Raw genomic sequence first — 21,313 nt, 5'->3', positions numbered from 1 at the left:
TTAGAGATTCTTCCAATCTTTTCCTTTTTTTTTGGTCGCCCCCCTTTTTTCATTTTAATACCGAACGTGAGTTTTGTTTCCAAGAATACACGTCTTCATTAATAAAAATCCGGCGTGTCATTATTTTTTCTCGAAATTCATTTTTTTTTTTTGAAATTTTTTTTTTTGTTTACAACTGAGCCGCCGGTCGTTATTCACCTTGAAACTCCCTCGGGAATCTTGCGTTCTGTTCTTTATTTTTTATTTATTTTTTTATTTTTTTTTAGATTGTTGCCTCTCTGGACTGTTTTTGGCATGATGACGTCATTAAAAGCAGACGGCGTCACACAGAGGGATCGTGTCGTGTACGTGTGGTGGCCAAAGACGACGCCCGCGTCCAGGGCCCATAAAGTTGCCACCGGATTTCTACAAAAGGAAAACCGGGGATGAAGCAGGAGCCAAGAGTCGTAAAATCTCGAGCTGACCAGCTCATCTTTATTTTGATGACCGAAGGAATTTTTCTTGTGCGATTTTCTTTTTTTTTTAAATTTTGAAATCTAAATATTTACCAACAGGTTTTATGCGAATCTTTATTTTTTAAAATTCGGTGTACGACGCACTTGGTGCGATTTTACGGTGATGAATCGCATCTGGGGAATATTTCTACAACAGGCGGTTAATTGGTTTGTCACTCCTGTTTCTGTTAACAACTTTTAATTTCGCAGAAAGAAACTTTTGCTACATTTTTCTACTCCCCCCGCACTTCTGCGGTTCGCCATGCCAAAAACATCACGTGAAAATTTGGTGTCCAGGAATGTGTTTCAGGAGAGTTGCAACAGTTTGGAGATTTCGGTGTGTGCCGAGGACTCGCTGCTGCTGCGTGTGTGTTGTGTGTTGTTTACCAGGGATTCATTCAGCCGTTGAAGGATTGATGGATCCCTCTGCCAAATCGTTGCAGCTGGAACATTTGTATGGACATCCCCACACAACGCAGTAGATTGCGTGCGGACGTTTGACAGCTCGCCGTAACTCGGTGTGCGAAGCGAAAACAAGTATTTCGAGATTATTGTTGGAGCGGTGGGCAGTTGTTGATCCGCGTGATTTAGCGTGAAGGCATGCGACGCCGTTGTTTTTGTTTGTATTTTTATTATTCGCCAGTCCCTTTTTAGCTGAGCGCCATTTTTACATGCGCCGCCAGCGCCTTTTTAGAAAATGTGTTTTTCATTCATTTTCAATGTTGTTCGTAGATAACTGAAAAACAGATATTTCGTGGCTGTTGCGTTATTTATAACTGAATGGTGATTAATCGTTATTGAATTGAATTGAATTAGCTAATTAATTGTTTTAATTAGTTTCAGATTTCGCCAATTGACAACGGTGTTGGTCGAATAATTTTCAAAATATTTTTGCTCACTGGCAGCATTTTGTCTGCTGCCAAAGGATTAGTCATGAAACAGAAGAAACAGTGTAATTTTACAATTTCGTCAGGTAATTGAAATATCGCCAAAGTTTTATATTGATGACCAAGTAACTTCCCAAAAATGTGCTCAGTTTCAAAATGTTTAATTTTGAATAATAGGTCAAGAACACGATGTTTGGGTTCGAGATTTATTCATCGCCGACTTCTCTCCATTTTGAATTCCACTTTTAAGGGTGAGTGTGAATTTATGTTATTCTTTCTCTTTATGTATGCCTGAATGTTTTCTGTCAATGGCTTGTAAAGTAAGTAAAAGTTTATAGCAGGTATTGGCTATCAAGAGGGAAAGCCTTGTGTTTTTCTTGCCTGTTTGACTTGCAAAATCAGTTGATATCGTAGCTTAAATTATAGGTAAATTTTATACTTGCTGTACAATCAGGTGTTGTTAGATTTACGTTGCCAGGAAGATACACTTGGGCTATAAGTTTTTCTTACATTAGGGAAAGTGAACTAAGCGTGAATGATATTTTTAAAAACGGTTGAACAAGTCAGAAATTTTGCCAAAATTATTTATTGTAAAACTGTTAGGTAATGCATTAGATAAACATGTATAGTAATGAAATTTTTCCCACACCTTTATAATTTCCCAGTAAATTCATATTTATTTCAAAGAAGAACTTGAAAAAATTAATAATTATTATCAATATAGAGGAGTCCCAAACTGCAACCAGTGTCTCTATCATCGTCCCGTCTATCTAATCATTTTCCACAAATTAGATTTTGGCCCTGATGTCGATAAAATCTTTTCTGGTGGCTGTTGAATCACAGTTAAAGCTTCCGTTAGTTTAAGCTTTCTCAAACGTTATTTCAGCTTATGCTTACCATCCAATTTCATATTGATGTCCACCATAGTGTTGCTCAGATCAGCACGGATCCGTTCGAGCTTTGTGTTGGTGTGGGACACATCCGAATTGACATCGTCGAGTTTAGTTTTGGTGTCGATCAATTCCTTCTTTGTAACTGCCATTTCGAACAGGGTTTTATTACTTTTTGTTTAAACCCAACACAATTTGATAGTATGTAAGGCTTACCGTCCAATTTTGAAGCTAAATCGGTCTTGGTGTTAATCAATTCGGTTTTCACGCCATCCATTTTAGAGTTTGTGTTTGCTAATTCCATTTTGACGGCCTCCAGTCTAGTCTTGGTGTCTATGAGATCTTTCTTTGTCGCTGTGAAATCACATAGAAATTTTCGTTAGATATGATTCCACATTAAAAAGACTTGCAAAGTTCGTTGTTAAAGTTTAACTCACCGTCCATTTTCGCTGACAATTCCGGTTTTGTATTAGCCATTTCCGTCATGACACTGTCAATTTTGGTGTTGGTATTCATCAAATCAATTTTCAGACCCTCGAGTCTGGTCTTGGTGTCAATCAAATCTTTCTTGGTTGCTACCGAATTCGAATATCCAAACGAAATTAATTTGAATGCATCATGTATTTACAGTGCTATTTAGAAGCTTACAGTCCATTTTTTCTTTGATGTCCGGCCTTGTGTTCATGAGCTCGGTTTTCATTCGATCGATTTTGATGTTGGTGTTGACCACTTCTGAATTGACGTTGTCCAGTCTGGACTTTGTGTCGATCAAATCTTTCTTGGAAGCTGAAAAAAAAAATCATTTTATTTTTTTACCGATTCATTTTTAAAAGGGCTAAAAATAAATTACCGTCCGCTTGCTTTGAAAAATCAGTTTTGAGGTTGGTTAAATCCCCTTTCATATCATCAAATTTAGCATTAGTGACAGTCTTCATGATGTTGATTTCGGTTTTGGTTGCCAAGCTTTGCATCGTTCGCTCAAATCGGCTCGAAGTAGACTCCAGTTGTGCCAAAAGGTCTACAAATCAAGTTTAATTCATTCGAATTTTCTCAACCGAGTAATAATAGTCAAATAATATGCCACACCTTTCACCTTCCTCGCCAAAATCTCTGTAGTATCTTCGAGGGTTTCCATTCTTGAAGTGAGCCGTCTGAAATTCAAATTTTGTCCGACGTTACTTACGATGATGCTTTCTGATTCTTGACTGGTGGGCATGGATAGCCAATCGCTCCTCAATGAGTTCACCCCTTGTCCAGTTGATCGGGGAGCATAGTAAGGGAGCCTTGCATTGGGGTTGTAGTAATACCATTTGGGCGCCAACTGAGCGGAGACGGCACAGGCCAAAGCCAAAACTAAACTGAAAATCTAATAATAACAAGTAAATTCATTTAGAGACTTTTGACAAAATAATTTAAAGTGCCAACTTACTGAAATCTTCATTACTGCTCCGGCTAGAGTTGCACTAGATTGCCAAGGTATAATGACGACAAACCAGAAGACGACTGCGGTTTTTATAAGAGCCAGGAAGTTTTAAACCGGTTTCCCACACTGTAAAAATCAAACGTATTTTAATTCAGTTGTTTCTCCGAACTTTTTTTTTCTTTCGTACAAAGACAAGACTTTTCCAATCATATCGTGATGAATCTCTTTCGTCCAAATTCTTTAGTGCCCTCATTTGTTTGAACCAAGGTTAATCATAGCCAATAATCTAATGATTGACATTCTTGAGTTTTGACGATGACTAGAGAGAGCATTGTCCTTTGATGACCGTCCAGCACGAGCTTGTATTTTAAAAAATTCAATCTGCCTGTTTTTCTTTGTCAAACCGTTATTTGTAATGCGTTTCCATTTCGTTCTTAGTGGAACCTATTTTTTCATTCAAGTGGCGAAGCTTGTGTGAAACGCCTAGTTGGCCCTTTTTTCCATATCACGATAATAAACGCGTTCTATAAGGTTCGGATTTCAAGAACTGACTTTGATGGTTGGATGTTACAGCTGGTTTATGGCAGGTTAACTCCTTAGATAGAAGCGTTTGGTTTGTTTGGTGGCGTTCAACTTTTCGCGACAAGTTTGGAGTTTCATATTCAATTTTATTTCTATTTTATACGCTTTCTGGCCTGTCTTGTCCAATTAAGACGAGAACCTTTGGTGTTTACAACTTTGTTGTTTATTGCACGTGTGTAACTTTTTAATCAGCTTCGCAGGTGTAATCGCGGGTAAACATTCGCCGAAACACTCTTGCGCAAACGACTTTTAGAATTCACCCAACGCTTTGGCTTTTCTGATTAAAATTTGGGTGTTGTTGTTTATTTTCTATTCACCAAAAAAAGTGGACTGGTCTCAACGAAACCCTGAACTTTTGTTGATGTTGCTCTAGCATAGACGTATTTCTTTTTGTTTTGTGACAGCAAGAGGATCCAGTTATGCATTAGGCGAGATTGATGACAAGAGGCGGTTGCACCTGGGTTAGAAAGACGTAATTGACTACCTTGGCTTATTGGACTGGAAAGGAGGAGGTGGTTCTCAAGTTCAACCTAATCCCCATCTGAAAACACAATTCTGTCCACCCGTTTCATAACCGGTCCGGAGTCTAAGTAGAGTGATTACAGGCTTTCTTTGTGCCCAATTAACCGCGACTCTTGCCGATCTCCGAAAGGGGCCGTCCTCGGGCGGAAAACCTGTCGTATCAAACCGATTCCGTCTTATTGTTGGTCGTCGTCGGTCCTATAGCCCGGACGCAACGGAATGCGGCGGCCGTTTTATTGACAAATAAGCCGATGAATCGACGGCGAGTGCCGTGCCTCTAGCGACATGATTTTCTATTTTTTTATTCCATCGTCTTTGATAGCGCTATTCCTTTTTTTCCAGTTTGGATTAACTTTGTCGCAATAACCTTGAGGCAAGTTCCATCTGGAAAAATTGGTTTGACTTTCTGTCTTGCTGGATAATGTGGGTAAAATTTGATTCCTCCTTATCTTAACAACAGTTAAGATCAAGGTCGTCTGGTTGTTTAAATTTGTGTTAAATTTTAAATATTGTTTCAATCACGTATTCTCGCATCCAGTAAAGATGCGTGAAGATTTGGCCCGAGGTTAACGCACTCTATTGACCATTGGTTTTTGGCCTTCAGTTACGTGACCCACAACTTGTAACTGCCGTTCAAAAAAAAGGAATTACTTTGCTCATCAGACTTTATGAGAACCGGTTGCGTTATAGTTGTTCGCGTGAATTTTACGGGCAGTTTTATTTACGACCCTTGCGCCAATTTACCGTTTCAAAGTGGAACGTCGTCTGATCGTTCTGCCAATTAAAAATTGTTTTCCTGATTTGTTTTAGCAGGCGAATCGAACTTTGTGATTCATCACCTTCCATTATCAAATGTCCATCAAGCGAAAATGTTTCATACTACCACTGATTGTTGTGTACCTTAGCCAATTTTAGTACCGTTGTGAGTTTGAATTTGAAATCTTGTCAGCAGCCCCCCGCTTTAAAAATATCCCTAATGATGACTAAAGCCGGTTGTAACTTGGTTTTTATCTGGCACAAGTTGTACAAGTGTAAGTGGTAAACATTTGAGTGTTTTGTGGATAAGGAACTGGCTACCGACTCCCAGCGCCTTAAAGATTAGCACCAAAAAACCAAACAAGGATAAATGCTAAAAGACCACATATGTGCGGACTTTTTACATGGGAGCCGGCCGGTTGCTCTGTTGCGCTGTTCTTGTCTCTCCCAACGGTTGGAAACGTTTACCCATAAAAGTCTATTTCAGTTGGGCAGAAGGAATAAACTCGTTATTCACCCTCTGCCGATCACTCACCGTCACGCAACAGCTGGTTATCGGATAGCGTTAACTTCTCTCATCAATCGTGACCATCGACTGCTTTTGGGGGTTTGGGGCGATAATTATTTCCAGCTCTGTGTAGCATTTATTTAACCATCGTCGGATAGCAATCTTTTGATCGAAATCAATTCCCAAGTTGGGGATGCGTTTGTTTCGAAAGAAAGCTTCCACATTCTGGTAGTTTACAAGCTACCGGCTCCAATAATTCCTTGTTTTTTGTTTGTCTGGATTTATCTGATAAAAGTTCATGTCAATCTGAACTGAGCAGCGAATTCACTTCCTTATTCGCTTATCAATTGAAATAAATCTTGATTTTAAATTCAAGAGAAAATTCGGTTCATAGTTATTTTAGAGACGTTACATTGTTTGATTGTATAATAATTTTTGGTTTAAATTCTTTCTCTTGTTTTCAGGAGATGACGTGTTCCAAATAGAACAAGTTGTGGAGTCAATTGCCGTGAAGGGTATCGAAAGGAACAGCGCCAGTGTCCTACAACTCCATTCCAGTTTTACTTCTGTCGGTAAGTTCATGGTTGGCCTACCCCATTCTGTTTTTGTTTTTATTTTGTCTGTCGTTGATTTTTTTTCTCCATGTGGACGTGCGCCGGAATTTTGTTTTTTTGAATTTGAATTTGACGCGAAGAACCGCTCAGCCTTTTGCCTTACGTAAGGAATTTTTGGCTTCCGATTACAGACGTTTCGTCCGAAAGTTTCTGTCATTAACCTGACAATGTCAGGGGTGCCTCTCGGCAGCCAGAAATTTTTCAATGGCTATTTTTTGTGATGATTATTTTGTAAGTTTTTTGTCTGCGCATTATATAGACGGGTTTGGATGCGTGAGTCATGGAAACATTATGGGAGAAATGCAATTTCTATAAAGATTTGGGTGCGAAGCAGTTTTTCTCTATGTTGGCAATCCGCCCGCTTTTCTGTTTATTTGTGAGGGCGGGCCACGTACGACGTCAATCTGACCATTCATTGGGAACGGATCTTTTTATTAAGAAAGAAAGAAACTACCTACCGGTAAGCTGTCCGTTTTTGGACGCCCGTGGCCTATTGCCCATTTATTTTCAGACTTGGGTGTTGGTTGCCATTGCCCTGGTGTCCGTGTAGACTGCTCGGCATTCGCTTTGGTCCAATGATTCCCTATCTTTTGGCATGACATTTTGAAAATCAAGTTTGAAAATCAACTGTGGATATATTCTTTTAATATTACATCTTTGGGAAATCTTCGCGTTTTTAATGGGCCGTTCAGTTTCGTCTCGTTGCTTTTGGGGATTTGGTGGTAAGATTTGAAGGTGATGGCTGTGTTCCAGATGGTCACGAGACTCACGACTGAGGAATACGGTGTCAAGTTGTGATTCCCGAACGGTTGAATATTAGAAAACTTTTTAAAAGTTTGTTTGCGTTTTGGGGATCTAGGCTTTAGGCTATTGAATGAGTTCAACATTTTGGTCTAACTTTTTTTGTTATAGCCGTCATACTTTACTAAGTTTATTTTTCAAATTTGGGTCTAAAAATAAATTCAAGTAGAATTCAAACGATGGACTGAATCTTCACTAATGTTTGAGAGAAAAAATATAATAAAAGGGTAGGAACTATAGGTTTATTGTTAGCTCCAATAATACGGCTCAATTTGCCTCTTTAATAGCAGGAATTTTCTCATCTTCGGCTACTAGGAAGCGGATGATAGACGTTTATTTCCATTGTATCCGATGTTTATGGTGCACTCACCTAACAGAAGAACAGGTTCTTTGGAAGTGCTCGACATTTTATAATGAACCGGGCGAATGATTGGCTTACCCATTTCTCTCCATTTGCTTTATCCGGTAATGGAGGATGTTGCGCCCCAGTGTCGAGTAGCATTTTTAAATTTCAATCATTTCAATGTGGTTTGCGAGCGTTTTGTACTGCAAAGCTGCGTTCATGAGTTCCCTCTTTATTTCAACGTTAGACCCTCTCACACGACAGTTAAGTCAAAAAAATTTGTCCCAGTTCAAATCAAGCAAACCAGGAAACGCTCTTCGTCCTAGCAAATGCCTGGTCGTGTCATTATCTGACACCTGAAACGGACAATGAAAATCCATTTCAGCTAACTGCACCCTGGCTATACACTCACCTTTAAGTGAGGATCGTTCCTGTGGCACATTTTGCCTTTGTTTGTTAGTTTTAATTGAGTATCAACGAGCTAGAGCGGACATTGTTTTCATGTTACTGTTAAACGTTTCTTTTTTCGAACGCTTGACAGCATAGCCTTTGATCATTTCCCGCTCAGTTTAATTACGTTTACTTTGCACTGCTTGGATTCCTGATGGCTCGACGTTATGTAGCTGTTTAAGAGATACGCCAGCCGAAGATTTGCATAATTTAAGCTGTATAGCTGTATAGTAGTATTAGCTGTATAATTTAAATGGTCAGATATTTTTCGTTTATTTGTGTAATGTTAAATGTTTGAAGCTTCACCGATAATAAAGACGATTTCTTCGTTACTTACAAATTGTGTGCGTTCCACCGGTTCCAGCGTCACCACCAAATCCACATGTGTTCACGATCCTCGCAATAACAACACGTACAGCGTGATACTGGACACTTAAGAAAGGTATTGACCTGACTCTGAATTATAAGATTTCTAAGGTAATTAGAAATCCCATTCAACTTTTATTCTTCCACGGTTGACTGCTTCGTGCAGATTTGCTTTTTATCAGCACGGTCAGCTAGTGTGGCATCCGTGAATAGTGATTTTGACGAAATCTTTTCTTTTTGTGGTTCTTATTGCCAATCGATAATACGACGTGCTGTAAGTTAATCACATTTTGTTCTTGAGAAATTAACAGGATCTTTTGTACGAAAGTGTGATTGTAACCAGTAACGTAGTTGTCCATTTAGTCCAGTGTTAACATTTTTGCAACTTTTGAGAACTTATTTTTATTGACCGAGAAAAGAGGTTTCTAACAAAGCTCAACTGTGTGCACATCATGAAAAGAATTTAGATTGATCATGTGTTTGAAGAAACGAGTCAATAAATGACTCAGTTGTCAATTGGTATAAATTGAGTTTTAAGCCACAACCATTTGGTATTCATTTTGATGTATTCATTCTGATGTATTAATTTTGATATTGGTTGTTGTAGACCCATCCCCAGCGACGTCAACCTGCAGAAAGAAAGGCCAGTTTGCATGTCCTTTACGCTCGAAGGTCACGGAGATCATTACGTAAAACTTGGCATGCAGTGGTGTAAGAGGTTGGGTGAGAACGAGACGTGTTACATCCATTTTGTTTTGTTTTTAATATTGGTTGTTGTAGACCCATCCCCAACAACGTCAACCTGCAGAAGGAAAAGCTAGTTTTCTTCAATCGAAGGTCATGGAGATCATTACGTGTCATGCAATGGTGAAGAGGTTGGGTGAGAACGACACGTGTTGCACCATTATCAAGCAGGTACAATAGCCGCAAGGCTTAGGGGGTGAGGGTGAGAAAAAAATCGTATAAAAGGAGAGAGAAAATGCCATAGAAATTAGTCGAGTGAGGATCTCCGACACGGCAACAACTGCTCTCTTCGTTTTAATATCAGTTTGCAATCATGGGTAAGTATTCAATTTTATATCGAGCCGTGAATCAATTCTATTTCGTTTTTAGTTGTATATTATCAGTTATGTTCGAAAACTAATTTACAAATCCTTGATTGTTTAGTTGATAATGGCGTTGGGTTGCTGTTGGGTGTTGTATCGTTGATGCCGAGCCCGAAAAAGAGAAGGCGATAGAAATCAATCGAGTGAGCATCTCTGACACGGCAACTGCATTCTTGGTGTTATTACCAGTTCTCAATCAGGGGTAAATATTTTGTATTTTTAAATCGAGTTTTATATCAATTTCTATATCCTTTCTATGCATTAATATGCCCGATTTTATTGAACATTGTCTAGTAAACTATGCCGTCGTGCTGCACTACACACTACAACTGATGCTGCTCCGAGCTACTAAACCGAAGCCTCGAAGTATTATTCTTCCCCGAGCTACGCTACCAAAGCACACAGGTGCTACACCAACGAGTCGCCCAAGTACTACACAACTACGTATGCTGCCCCAGTCTACTACACCAAGGCTCCCAAGTACTACTCTGCTCCCAGCAACTACACCGAGGTATCTGAGTATTAACTTCGTGTTGAAGAATCCAGTCAAGTTATTTGACGCAAGTTGCTTAATGGGAAAATTTCTTACATTTAGCCAAAAGTAACGGACTGAAGGTGCTCAAAGTTTTTGCTGAGGACGGTAGCAGGTCGAGTCCTCCCTAAATGAGCGAATGGATAACCGAGAAGTTGAATGCGGAAAGTGTTAATGCGTTGCCCAAAGCTAATGTTGAGGGTCCAATCTTGGAAGACAACAAGGTCCCATTGATCTTAAACAATGGTCGAAAGGTAAACAGTTATTTCAATACATGTTTTGTTAGCGATGTTAATTAAAATCGAAAAATTATTTCATCAGGTTTAAACTGGCCATGTTGTCGTTGCTGTTGGTTTGAACGCAAACACGGATTTGGCTGTCGCTTCTGGTTTGGAAATCGATTCCAATTGTGGTTATCGAGTCGATGCTGAGCTTGAAGCAGATCAAACGTCTGGTTGGTAAGAATCCTTGAACATTTTTATTTCATATTAATTTTAATACAGTTTGTGATAAAAACTCAATCAACATCGACTGCTCTGATATTGCTAGATAGTGTATGAAGTTTTTGTAAAGTAATATTATACCTTTGGTGGTAAATTTTGATTCTAATTTTTGATTTTGGACTTGATTTTTTATTAAGCTAGCTGCCTGCTTTTATGATTTCAATTTGGATCGTCGTCGTGTGGAACATGATGGCTATGCTGTCGTATCATTGGCATGGATTGCCAGACTGTGGTATTGATTGGCTAGAGTGCATATGATTGGCAATGCATGCATGCAACATGGGTGAAGGACTGCAGCGCAATATTTGTCACTAACTGCATTCTTCGTCGTATTTTCAGTACGCAATCATGGGTAAATATTCTATTACGTAGAGTTTTGTATCAATTTATTTTTTTTCTCAGTTTTAATATGCCAGTTACTGAATCTAAATGTTCCAATAATTTACCATCTAGTTAACTATGGTGTCCTGCTGCTGTATGTTGTATCGTTGATGGCTGGGTCAACCATTGGTGTACCGATGTCTCCTGGGTATGGCGGATACCAAGCCGCAACGCCGCCGCCTTCCTACACAACAACAACATACGCAACAACCGGTTACCACACCACCAAGGCTGCAGAATATTACACCACAACTTATGATACCCTGCATCGAAGCCCTGAAGTAAAACTCTGCCCCGAGATGCCTCAACAAAGAGGCTGAGTACTGCACCACCAAGGCCCCGGAGTACTGCTCCACCACGTTTGCTGTCCCAGCCCTTTACACCTAGGTTTTCGACTGTTACTGTGCCTAGCTACTACACCGAAGCTCTAGCTCATTATACCACCAAAGCGGTAGAATACTAGACCGAAGCGCCCAAATACCTTCTGCCCTGAGCTGCGAAACTACATTTGTGCAGGCCCAGTTGGTACTACGTAGTACCTACTTACTACACAGTGAATGATCCTTAATACTACGTTGGACTGAAATACTGCAATGAGTCTACAGTTTACTACATCACAACCTACGCTGCCCCTAGCTACTAAACCGAAACCGCCAAGTGCTACACCGAAAAGGCCGAATATTACCCAATGACGTATGCTGCCCAAGTTTACTACACCGAGGAACCCAAGTATAACTCTGCTCCAACCAATATCAAACAGAGGCTCCGGTTTACTACACCACTAAGGCCCCTGAGTTTTACACTACAACCTTCGCTGCCCCCAGCTACTACACTACAACCTACGCTGCCCCTAGCTACTAAACCGAAGGCGCTAAGTACTACACCGAAAGAGCCGAATATTACCCATCAACGTATGCTGCCCAAGTTTACACAGAGGAACCCAAGTTTAACTCTGCTCCAACCAACACCAAACAGAGGATTCGGTTATTACACCACCAAGGCACCCGAGTATCACATTACAACCTACGCTGGTCCTAGCTACTACACTGAAGTTCTTAAAGTATTACTCTGCACCGAGTTACTACACCACTAAAGCATTTGGATATTACACCACGACCTACGCTTCCTCAGTTTACTAGAGGGAGGGTCCTAAATACTAGACGAAATTTCAGTTTTCTTTATTTGTGTTCAAATTTGTCGGTCAAATCATACTAGTCGCTGGTATTGTTGTTGTTCTTAAATGAGAAAATAAATTTTTTAATGACGGTAATTATCATGTAAGAACTCTTTTAACACCTCCAAGCCATTGCGATGGGTCTTAATTTCAAACGTGGTGGAGGTGACTTGCTCTAGTCGCTCTGCATTCGGAAATTTTCTTTCCATTTTCAGGTTAAGTTACGAAAGACTGTTAAGGGTTTACTCTAAATTTGTGAAGTTTGTATTTTCAACTCAAGTCACTATTACTTCAAGTAAATGTAAATCTTCAAAGTTGTAAGAAAAAACTTGATAAGAATTGCTTTGTTATCCCACCTCCACCCACAATTCCACCACATTTTACAATCACATACATACATATATACATACACTTAAGTTAACCCGTTGGCTGCCACGCCATACAACCCGTAGGTTGTGACGACCCGTGTTGGTACGACCCGTGACCAAAGTGGGACTTGCCATTGCTGACAAGTCCGGGCTGACACGGTGACAGGAGAATCCATCACCGCATCGACAAGGGGGAAGTCCCTATAGTGCATTGCCTTAACAGACGCCTTGCGGCAAGTTTTGGGCTGGTGCGACTTTCCGATCCCGCGGCATGAAAACCACGAGACCGAACAGCGCACGCAGCCCGTGCAAAGGAGCTAGGGGAGAACAAAGGCGTGGCAGACAACGGGTTAACTTACACAAACACAAACATATTACCAACAACAAATGATGATCCGCGCTGACACTTTGGAGATACCGGCGACGTTATGGTGTCCATCTTCTCGAAATTTCCTCTGCATTACCTGAATAAAGAGAAATTCAATTCTTAATTACTGACATGCCAATAAAAGTTACATAATACAAAAAGAAACAATAATCAGGTTTTTTGGCTCAAAGATTTATATATGCAATTTTTTAAAGTTTAAATCAAGCTTGCAATATTGAGAACTGTAAACAGAACAAAGCTCACTTGCTAGTCTTTAAAAAAAATTCCGGAAGTATACCGGAAGTAACCACAGCGCCTCATCCATTGAGCTGTCGTCAAATTAAACCACATATTCGTGATCTCCATGAAATTTGGGGTCGATTAGGTGTGATTTAAACGAAATCCAAAATTTGGCCAAAATCGAGAATTTTCCTGAACTATAGTTCAGGAAAATTTTCAAAACCGGAAGTACGCGTACGTAAAAAACAAAACATGAACTTTACCACAAATTTAACGAAGATCACGAATATGTAGTTCTTTTGTGCTTCAGATGAATATTTACTAAACTACTGACAGAAATGAGAAAACCGGAAGTAGAAAAAAAAACACTTTTTTAAAAATCTAACAAGTGAGCTTTGTTGGGGGAATAGTTATCGTTAGTTATCACTAAATATTTCAACAAAATAACTGCCAATAAAGGTTTAAAAAGATGTGCAAAGTAACTAAACTGACTGTTTTGACAGCTGCAAATTTTCAAAAAGCCATCTAGCGTTAGAAAAAAGAAACGTCCAAGTAAAACTTTGTTTGCGCTTAAGAAGGGCCTGATTTTGGAAACTATTAAAACTATTACACAGACAGAGTTTAACGCAACTAGACTATTGGTAGATAACCTACGAAAGTTAGTCAATGGTTGGGTACCTGGGCATAATCCCGTGGTGAGTAACTGCAGGTGTGTAACAGCAAAGGAGGTAGCGACCATTACCACCACCACCAGTGTTCCAACTCGTTGGTGAAGTAAGACAAGTTGTAGCAGCAAAAGCAGTGAAGCTAGATGAGCGTACGTCGGGAAGATAAGGATGGAGCAGAACGTTGCTGGATGTCCCTCTTCCTTCATGGACAAAGGTCAGCATTGGCTTAAGGATCTATTACATGCTCTGCAAAAAAAAGTATTGCATTTATGAATTATTAACAGTTAATAAAGCATTTCAATCTTTACCTATACTAAGAAGCACACTGAAGATTTTCATGATAAAAAACCGCAAAAATGGAAATCACAGCAACCAACAGCCTTACTCCTTAGGTTGAGGTAAATTTTTTGATGCTAAAGAAATTGTCATGAAGTATTGCAGTAGCGTGGTGATTGGTTATATTGATGCTTACCTTTATCATATGGGTGACTGGTGATGAATTTAGGAAGGCATTTGACGTGGTGTGTTTGGTGTAGTAGCAGTATTGGGAAATACCTTGTCCTTGTCTTCACACATTTGTATTCCACGATATGTGAACTTCACACATGAGTTTTAGGCTTTTGACAACATGATGGGTCTATTGGAGGGAAAGTGACTGAGCGCTAAGTCAGCTTTTTGGAATGACTGACAGTATGCATCTAAAATTTGAAAAAATAAGTTGGTACAGTATAAAAATAAGGAAATTAGGTCAAGATAAACCTACATATGATACGAAGTTCAATTTGGTGTATGAAATCACAGGAATATAAGTATTGATTAGCATCCAATTGTTTCGCCCATTTTGTCTTGTTTCACGATGTAAAAACAACAAGGGCGACACTGGCGACATCTAGTAATGAGTTTTGAATCCTAAGTTTGTTGCAAAATTATTTAAAAAAATACCCGACAATAGAATTCCACTACGTGACATAGAACTCCTGATTTAAAAAAAAAAGGATTCTGAACTCATTACTAGATGTAGAGGAGGCAGAGAAGTTCTCTGCCGCTCTTTAGGCCATCAGCCTGAGGAATAATAAAAAGAGAATTCGAGAGTTTAACATGTTAACCATCACTGCAAAATTAAAGGTAAATAAGCTTACCAAGAGGTTGATAAAACTTAATGAAACTTGAGGATTAGTATCTCAACTTAGCAAATAGCAATTTCTAAATAAAACATTGTAGCATTGAATATAATCCTTCATTTTATATGGATCTCTGGAATGTGTTCAATATCTTTCTTTTCATCTACAAATATTTTCATCACACAGTGTTGAGTGTTCAGAACCAGTATACTGTGCTTGCTGTCCCTTCATTTCCTTCGCTTTCTCCAAAATTCCAAATAAGAAATCTAAATAAATCACCGGAACTGCTGTCAGCATGATTCATCCTCTCAAATTAACTTAACAACCTTGGGTTCGTAAAAAACGGTAAAAACAACGAAACTCGAACATAAGAGTCAAACTTTACTCGACTTTACTTTCTACATTAGTTTTCCATGAATATAAACAATATCAATCACCATCTAGTGTTCACAATCGGCAATCAATTTGAATTGTGTACCGGAACTACTGAAAGTAAGATACGCTCTTAGGTTGACACCAAATCTGATCCGATATCACGAGGGTGAAATTGTTTGACGAGTTTATTTTTTAAATAATAATCCCAGAATTAAGACAATGGTATTGTTGGAAATTAGTATTTAGGGGAGGCAGTGGGAGTTTTGTACGCTGGAGTTTTGTAGACCTTAGTGCTGTAGGATGGAGTGCTGTAGGATGGAGTAGTGTAGGCTGGAGTAGTGTACTCTGGCTCTTTGTAGGCAGGGGTAGTATAGGCAGGGGTAGTATAGGCAGGGGTAGTATAGGCAGGTGTAGTATAGGCTGGAGTAGTATAGGCGGGAGCGACGTAAGCCGGTTTCTGGTATTCGGGAGCCTGGTAGGCAGGAGCGGCGTAGGAAGCAGAAGCTTTGGATTGGGGCTCCACGTATTCCGGGTACTTGGCTTCACCTTCGTATTTCACATCAGCGGTGTATCCGTTGGCGTCAGCCTTGTAGGTGACGATCTGGATGCGGCTGTCGGGGAGAACAACGCGGTAAGATCCGGTGACAACGTTGTAGTCAGATTTTTCGTTGTGCTCAAAGTCATTGTAAGATTCTTTATCCTGGACATCGTATCCGAAGCTGTAGGGTTGAGCGGCCTGAAAATGTTTTTTAATGGATGAAAATTAACTAATGCCATCTGAGTCATTTAATTGAATTTTACTTACGTATGTGACTTCTTCGTATTTAGGGGCCTCGTATTTGGGAGCCTCGTATTTAGGGGCCTCGTACTTTGGGGCTTCGTATTTAGGAGCCTCGTACTTTGGGGTTTCGTATTTAGGGGCCTCGTATTTGGGAGCTTCGTATTTAGGGGCCTCATACTTTGGGGCCTCGTATTTGGGAGCCTCGTATTTAGGAGCTTCGTATTTAGGAGCCTCATACTTTGGGGTTTCGTATTTAGGGGCCTCGTACTTTGGGGCTTCGTATTTAGGAGCCTCGTACTTTGTGGCTTCGTATTTAGGGGCCTCGTATTTAGGAGCCTCGTATTTAGGAGCCTCGTACTTTGGGGTTTCGTATTTAGGAGCCTCGTACTTTGGGGTTTCGTATTTAGGAGCCTCGTATTTAGGAGCATCATAGGAATTGGCAGCAGCAACAGTAAAGAGGGCAATGAGGACGAAGAACTGAAATTTAAGAATGAAATTACTATAGTTTACCGAAATCCTAGTTCTTGTCTTTATCTGATTAATATTTTTGCCTTTATCTATTTAGTCTTTACATCAAATGAATTGAAAGGAAAGGTAAACTAAAATATATATTTTTTTAAATGACTTAAGTTACGATTTTTACCTTCATTTTGGAGGAGTAGGTGACTTGTTTGAAACAGCTAGATAACTGATGCTTTAATACTGATTCGTTCGCGATTTTATAGCAAACAAGAGCGATAGCTAACGGCAATGTGGGAGGGGACGTTTCGGGCTAAATCGGTGTAGAGCGAAAGTAAATGTGTAACTCGGTTACATAACACAGAAAGGTAACCGTAATCTAAAAATACCAAACTATCGAAAAATAAATAAGAGTATTCTTCAGGGCACGGAACGATTCCTTATCTTTTTACTATAAATTTAAAAAAAAAGGGGAGGGGGGCGGTAGGATTTTCTTATTTCGTTATAAACCTTTCCTTTTTATTTATTTTCGTATTGTTATTTATGGTCGGCTGTGAATCCTAAAATGATGAGTCCATCTAGAAACAATGCCTAACAGAGACATTCTTATTTTAGGGTAAGTTTTCAGATCCTTAATTCAATTCTAATGTTCTCATAACGCGTCTTAACGAGTACAATTTAGGCGCACCCACAATTCAAGGGCATTTGAAAATGAAATACATCCTTCTACTAGCTACAGTATGTTGCTAAGAGCTATAAAGCCAATAGGCAATAGCTTATTCAAAATCCGGTCAGTGTCGCAAGTCGTGGGATTCCATATCTCATCAAACCACGCCCAAAGCGGGACTATCACTTCCATTTGAATGAATGACTCCAATCCAGTAAATTGTATTGAATCACCTTGTACGTACGTCACTTTTACTAGAAAGTCTATCAAGTAGGTCATCTTACGGGAGTATGTGAAGAACAAGTTAAAATTTATCTACTGTTTCCTGACGACAGGGGAATTAATAATTCGGACCTTGGTGCCTCAATCATTCTCATGATTCATAACATTTAAATGATTACATACAAACTTTCTTCTTTTCTAACCTCTCTCTTGTCCCTACAACTTTTTTCTTCGGCATTACTTCATTTAGCAAAACTTAATGACGACGGTAGGGAAAAGCAACACAGATTAAAAAATAAAACGAAAAAATAATAGTGCCATAAAATGCAATAAAATAAACGAAGGAACTGAATTATCAATGAATTCGTCCCAATTCCCTGATAAAATTACACTTCCTATAAGTAACCCTATTTTAAAAGCTTTTGTAACACAGTCGATCAAAATTCGACCAAAGATGATTTCTATGTACTTGAGCAAGTTATTTGGAAAGGAGCTTCTGGATTACTTACAATTATTAAGGCAACGTTACAAGTTGACGCCCGCAAGTAGAAGTATATCCACGTTGATTAAGTAAAGGTCTTTACTTCAGTTATTCTGCTTGTCACTTCTTGTGCAGGATTAATTTCCTTCCAGAGCACCTAGTATTCTTGGGAATCGGGAGAAATAACAGGGCCTGACGTCCATTCGCAATAATACGGTGCCTAAAATAAAGAAAAGAAATGCCATTCAGTGTTTCGTCCGACCTTGGTAAGTCCATCCTGGGCATCGAGAATGAAAAGGTATCGGAACAAACTGGACTTCACTGGCGAATCCTGCTCAAAATTGTTTTGTGTTTTGAAGGCAGACTCAGTGAGAGAGCAGTCATGATGGACAAATCGAGCAAGTTGCAAGTTCTCTAGTATAATAGATTTCATATTTGATTGAATCCTCAAATTCAATTGAATCATAAAGACATTCGAGGTCCATGTTTCACTAACTGACTTGAATCTCAAACGGGAAGGGAAAAGAATATACGAGTTCAAATTGGCTGTTTTTTTAAATTATGCTGGTATAAGGAAAGATAATCAAATAAAGGGTTGTAAACTAACTCGATCTGTGGCAATTTTTAAAATTTAACTTTAACGTTTAAATTTATAGAACATTTAACCCGAAATTTGTTCCTCTCCATGCCATGAAGCCAGTATCCTTAAACAACAATCTAATAGCCACATTTTATTTTGCTACTCAATTAAAAACACACTTCTGTTGTAGAACAGTAATCCGGTTTTAATACATCTACAAGAAATGTTTTATTCTTTAAAGAGAGACATACCATGTTGGCGTCGAACCGTAAGGCGATGGTTGAAGGTGTTGGCGAAATGCTTCACGAGTCGGCGGTTTGCGGATGATCCAAATTGATGACGATTCTGAAACCACCATGGTTGAACCAAGAACATAAATAAATGTTAGGGTATTTCAAATTGCTTAAATTAAACTTCCATACCACAATTGATTTCTCAGACTCCTACGCACTTCAGGATGACCTTCTCGATTAAGAAACGAATCCCTGGTGAAACCTGTCTCGAGTAGAGCGAGTTGGATCTCTTGATAAAACTGGTTAAAACTTTAAAGTAAGGCCAACTGGGTAATGGAACTTGTAATGGAAAAATTCCATTTAAAATCCCTGTGAAAATATTTGATAAAAATAAATTAAGTAAAATTTCCGTAATTACTGTGGACAGTTTAAGTTCAACGTTAATACTTGTGCAAGATTTGGGTTATTTAGGAATGTAGGGCGGAGAATTGCTTACCGGGATAATCATTCTGTCAATCTCAATAATCCTTCTGTCATTGGGGATAATGCTGTCGGAATCCCTGAAACGCCAAGGAAACTCACATGTCAGAAACGTTTTGGCTTCCCCTTAATAAAGAAAATTCATAAATAATTTAAATATGTTGGCTTAAAATGAATTTCAATCGTTACATGCAAGGAAATGTTACAGTTGGGAGAAAGAGGACGGAGTTAAAGGGCTTCAATCAAGTAGATTTAAGCACCCACCGGTACAGGGATGGCTGACAGTGGGCAGGGAAGAAGGGGTTAAGAGGAAATTCAGAAAAGGGAATCGTTGTTGGCATGTCAAACCAAATTGTCTTTAAAAAAAAAGAACATGCCCTTAACGAAGTTGAGGGAGGTCCCGATTTCCCCCATTCCGAGTGGCGATCGAGGGAAAAATAACATACCACAGATTTGACATCAAAGGTGCATTTCATATGGAGTAAATTATTCTTCTAGCTAAAAAAAAAAGGCTTCTTCATTGCTACAAATATTTACACATTTTCAAATGATCAGAGGCCTCAGTCCAAGTCCAAGTGTTTTGGGTTCAATAGAATGAATGCGCTCTGCAGTGCAACACGAGGAATGTCAAATCCGATTCTTTGCTACAAAATATATTAAGAAAATCAGTTGACAATTATTGAAATTGCAAATAAATAGGACTATTCAAACAGTTTCTGGAGTTAAAAGCCTGTTAGCTGTTGCAGTACCTTAAAGAAAAGATACCACCAACACAGTACTGTAGGTGTGGTAAGCCATTTCTCATCAGGGACTTCTCGAAATTGATAAAACAGTTGTAAAAGGGAAAAGTTTGAAGTTAGCCGGTATTAACTGAACTTTTCCCATCAAGTAATGCAAAATGAAACACGTGGCGCTCATCTATACTATTTCCCGAAAATAACACAAAAAAATCACGTGAAACAGTATGATGTCGTTGTTAAGTATAACACCATAAAACTAGTCCGGCTCACCATTGATATGAATTAAATAAGATAGACTAATTAATTGTCCAAAGTAAATTATAATCAAGAACGTTCTGTTGAACCAAAACATGTAACATACTATGCTATGACACTTTTGAATTCGTCTGCTTTTTTAGCAGCGCCACAAACGACACGTACAAGTACTACTGCAGTATTTTTCGATTTTTTATGTACATCTTGAATGTATTCAAATAATTTACCCTAATATGATATGATATGAAGCGGCTATTCTCAAGCAAGTGATGGCCGAGTAGGTCTAAATGGTTCCGAAAAATAGCCTACATGTGCCAGAGAGCCTGATAATAAAACGAGTTGTTAAACTTCTTTAAAAATCTTGAGGAAACATACTTGCTTACTTTAAAGAACTGTATGGCAGGCTGGATTAAATTTTGTTCGCCTAAAAGAACTTAGAAAACTTAACTCTCGTAGCGGCGTTAATATCCTAGATAGTATAAATAGGTTTGTGTTCCTTGCACCTAAAGAATTCCAAATGTGAAAATTATAAAAAATAATTCAAAAGATTACAAAAGCTTTCTTCACTAGGACAATGTACAATGTACTGAAGACACTGTCATTAATTCTATTACAAATGCTGCGGTTTTGTCGATTAATTTCGACTTGGTAAATTCACGGTTGGATCCTTTCCAAGTAATAAGCGGAACTTGGCGAGAGAGCGAAGCAAATCGCTTCAATCTCAGCCAACAGTCAAGAATAAATTAAAGCGCCAGACGGCATAAACAATATTCCTCTCCTCGATTTTGGAATGCGATTTTGGCCAGCAATTTCCATTCAAAAGTCAAAACTTTATCCCGTCGCATAAACAACATTTCTTCCTTGATTCGGAATGCTGATTAAGCGATATCGTGATTTTCGCCCGCTGCAATTTCCAATTCAAAATCAAAATTTTATCCTACGCA

At 39.0% G+C, this 21,313-nt stretch overlaps 4 protein-coding genes and 5 long non-coding RNA genes across 19 annotated transcripts in view; 4 read left to right on the top strand and 5 right to left on the bottom strand.

Annotated features, from left to right (window-relative positions):
• Positions 1-8,696, top strand: part of LOC124326368 (speckle-type POZ protein-like) — a 315,941-nt gene extending 307,245 nt beyond the window's left edge. Inside the window, exon 3 of the mRNA XM_046785137.1 lies at positions 8,626-8,696. The gene's annotated coding sequence lies outside the window, so the exon portion shown is untranslated. The remainder of the gene's footprint in view (positions 1-8,625) is intronic.
• On the top strand, positions 998-7,392 carry LOC124326623. Its single transcript, XM_046785539.1, has 5 exons — positions 998-1,277; positions 1,332-1,467; positions 1,531-1,632; positions 6,527-6,634; positions 6,757-7,392. The coding sequence occupies exons 1-5, from the start codon at positions 1,275-1,277 to the stop codon at positions 6,834-6,836; spliced, it is 429 nt and encodes a 142-aa protein (XP_046641495.1). The 5' UTR covers positions 998-1,274; the 3' UTR covers positions 6,837-7,392.
• Positions 1,950-3,763, bottom strand: LOC124326316. The gene is made up of 8 exons (XM_046785064.1): positions 3,701-3,763; positions 3,358-3,637; positions 3,122-3,289; positions 2,920-3,057; positions 2,709-2,846; positions 2,488-2,625; positions 2,279-2,416; positions 1,950-2,210 (listed from the first exon to the last, which is right to left on the bottom strand). The coding sequence occupies exons 1-8, from the start codon at positions 3,710-3,712 to the stop codon at positions 2,170-2,172; spliced, it is 1,053 nt and encodes a 350-aa protein (XP_046641020.1). The 5' UTR covers positions 3,713-3,763; the 3' UTR covers positions 1,950-2,169.
• A 620-nt stretch (positions 8,697-9,316) lies between the features above and the next one.
• On the top strand, positions 9,317-9,492 carry LOC124326889. Its single transcript, XR_006915936.1, has 2 exons — positions 9,317-9,354; positions 9,417-9,492. It is a non-coding gene; the product is annotated as an uncharacterized LOC124326889 (long non-coding RNA).
• Positions 9,493-9,578: 86 nt separating this feature from the next.
• LOC124326674 lies at positions 9,579-11,535 on the top strand. Its single transcript, XR_006915604.1, has 7 exons — positions 9,579-9,697; positions 9,804-9,944; positions 10,037-10,253; positions 10,338-10,528; positions 10,596-10,732; positions 10,919-11,129; positions 11,231-11,535. It is a non-coding gene; the product is annotated as an uncharacterized LOC124326674 (long non-coding RNA).
• A 2,616-nt stretch (positions 11,536-14,151) lies between these two features.
• On the bottom strand, positions 14,152-14,337 carry LOC124326779. Its single transcript, XR_006915825.1, has 2 exons — positions 14,284-14,337; positions 14,152-14,221 (listed from the first exon to the last, which is right to left on the bottom strand). It is a non-coding gene; the product is annotated as an uncharacterized LOC124326779 (long non-coding RNA).
• Positions 14,338-14,354: 17 nt separating this feature from the next.
• LOC124326791 lies at positions 14,355-14,849 on the bottom strand. The gene is made up of 3 exons (XR_006915838.1): positions 14,739-14,849; positions 14,448-14,673; positions 14,355-14,388 (listed from the first exon to the last, which is right to left on the bottom strand). It is a non-coding gene; the product is annotated as an uncharacterized LOC124326791 (long non-coding RNA).
• Positions 14,850-15,638: 789 nt separating this feature from the next.
• Positions 15,639-16,916, bottom strand: LOC124326377 (repetitive proline-rich cell wall protein 1-like). Of its 11 annotated transcripts, none has more exons than XM_046785159.1 (5): positions 16,896-16,916; positions 16,604-16,729; positions 16,514-16,543; positions 16,277-16,438; positions 15,639-16,207 (listed from the first exon to the last, which is right to left on the bottom strand). In XM_046785159.1, exons 1-5 carry the CDS (start codon positions 16,899-16,901, stop codon positions 15,707-15,709), a joined length of 825 nt encoding a protein of 274 aa, XP_046641115.1. In that variant the 5' UTR covers positions 16,902-16,916; the 3' UTR covers positions 15,639-15,706. The 11 variants fall into 11 exon arrangements, with proteins under 11 accessions (XP_046641115.1, XP_046641111.1, XP_046641112.1 ...); XM_046785155.1 differs by having other exon boundaries at positions 16,277-16,483; positions 16,514-16,633; positions 16,664-16,729; XM_046785156.1 differs by having other exon boundaries at positions 16,514-16,633; positions 16,664-16,729.
• A 949-nt stretch (positions 16,917-17,865) lies between these two features.
• LOC124326719 lies at positions 17,866-21,265 on the bottom strand. Its single transcript, XR_006915733.1, has 6 exons — positions 20,753-21,265; positions 19,902-20,692; positions 19,391-19,500; positions 19,084-19,263; positions 18,913-19,006; positions 17,866-18,301 (listed from the first exon to the last, which is right to left on the bottom strand). It is a non-coding gene; the product is annotated as an uncharacterized LOC124326719 (long non-coding RNA).
• Between the last annotated feature and the right edge of the window lie 48 nt (positions 21,266-21,313).

Source organism: Daphnia pulicaria, chromosome 2 (genome assembly GCF_021234035.1).
Source record: "Daphnia pulicaria isolate SC F1-1A chromosome 2, SC_F0-13Bv2, whole genome shotgun sequence".
Taxonomy (NCBI): domain Eukaryota; kingdom Metazoa; phylum Arthropoda; class Branchiopoda; order Diplostraca; family Daphniidae; genus Daphnia; species Daphnia pulicaria.
Note: the sequence above shows the minus strand (reverse complement) of the source record. Positions and strands in the feature narration are given on the sequence as shown.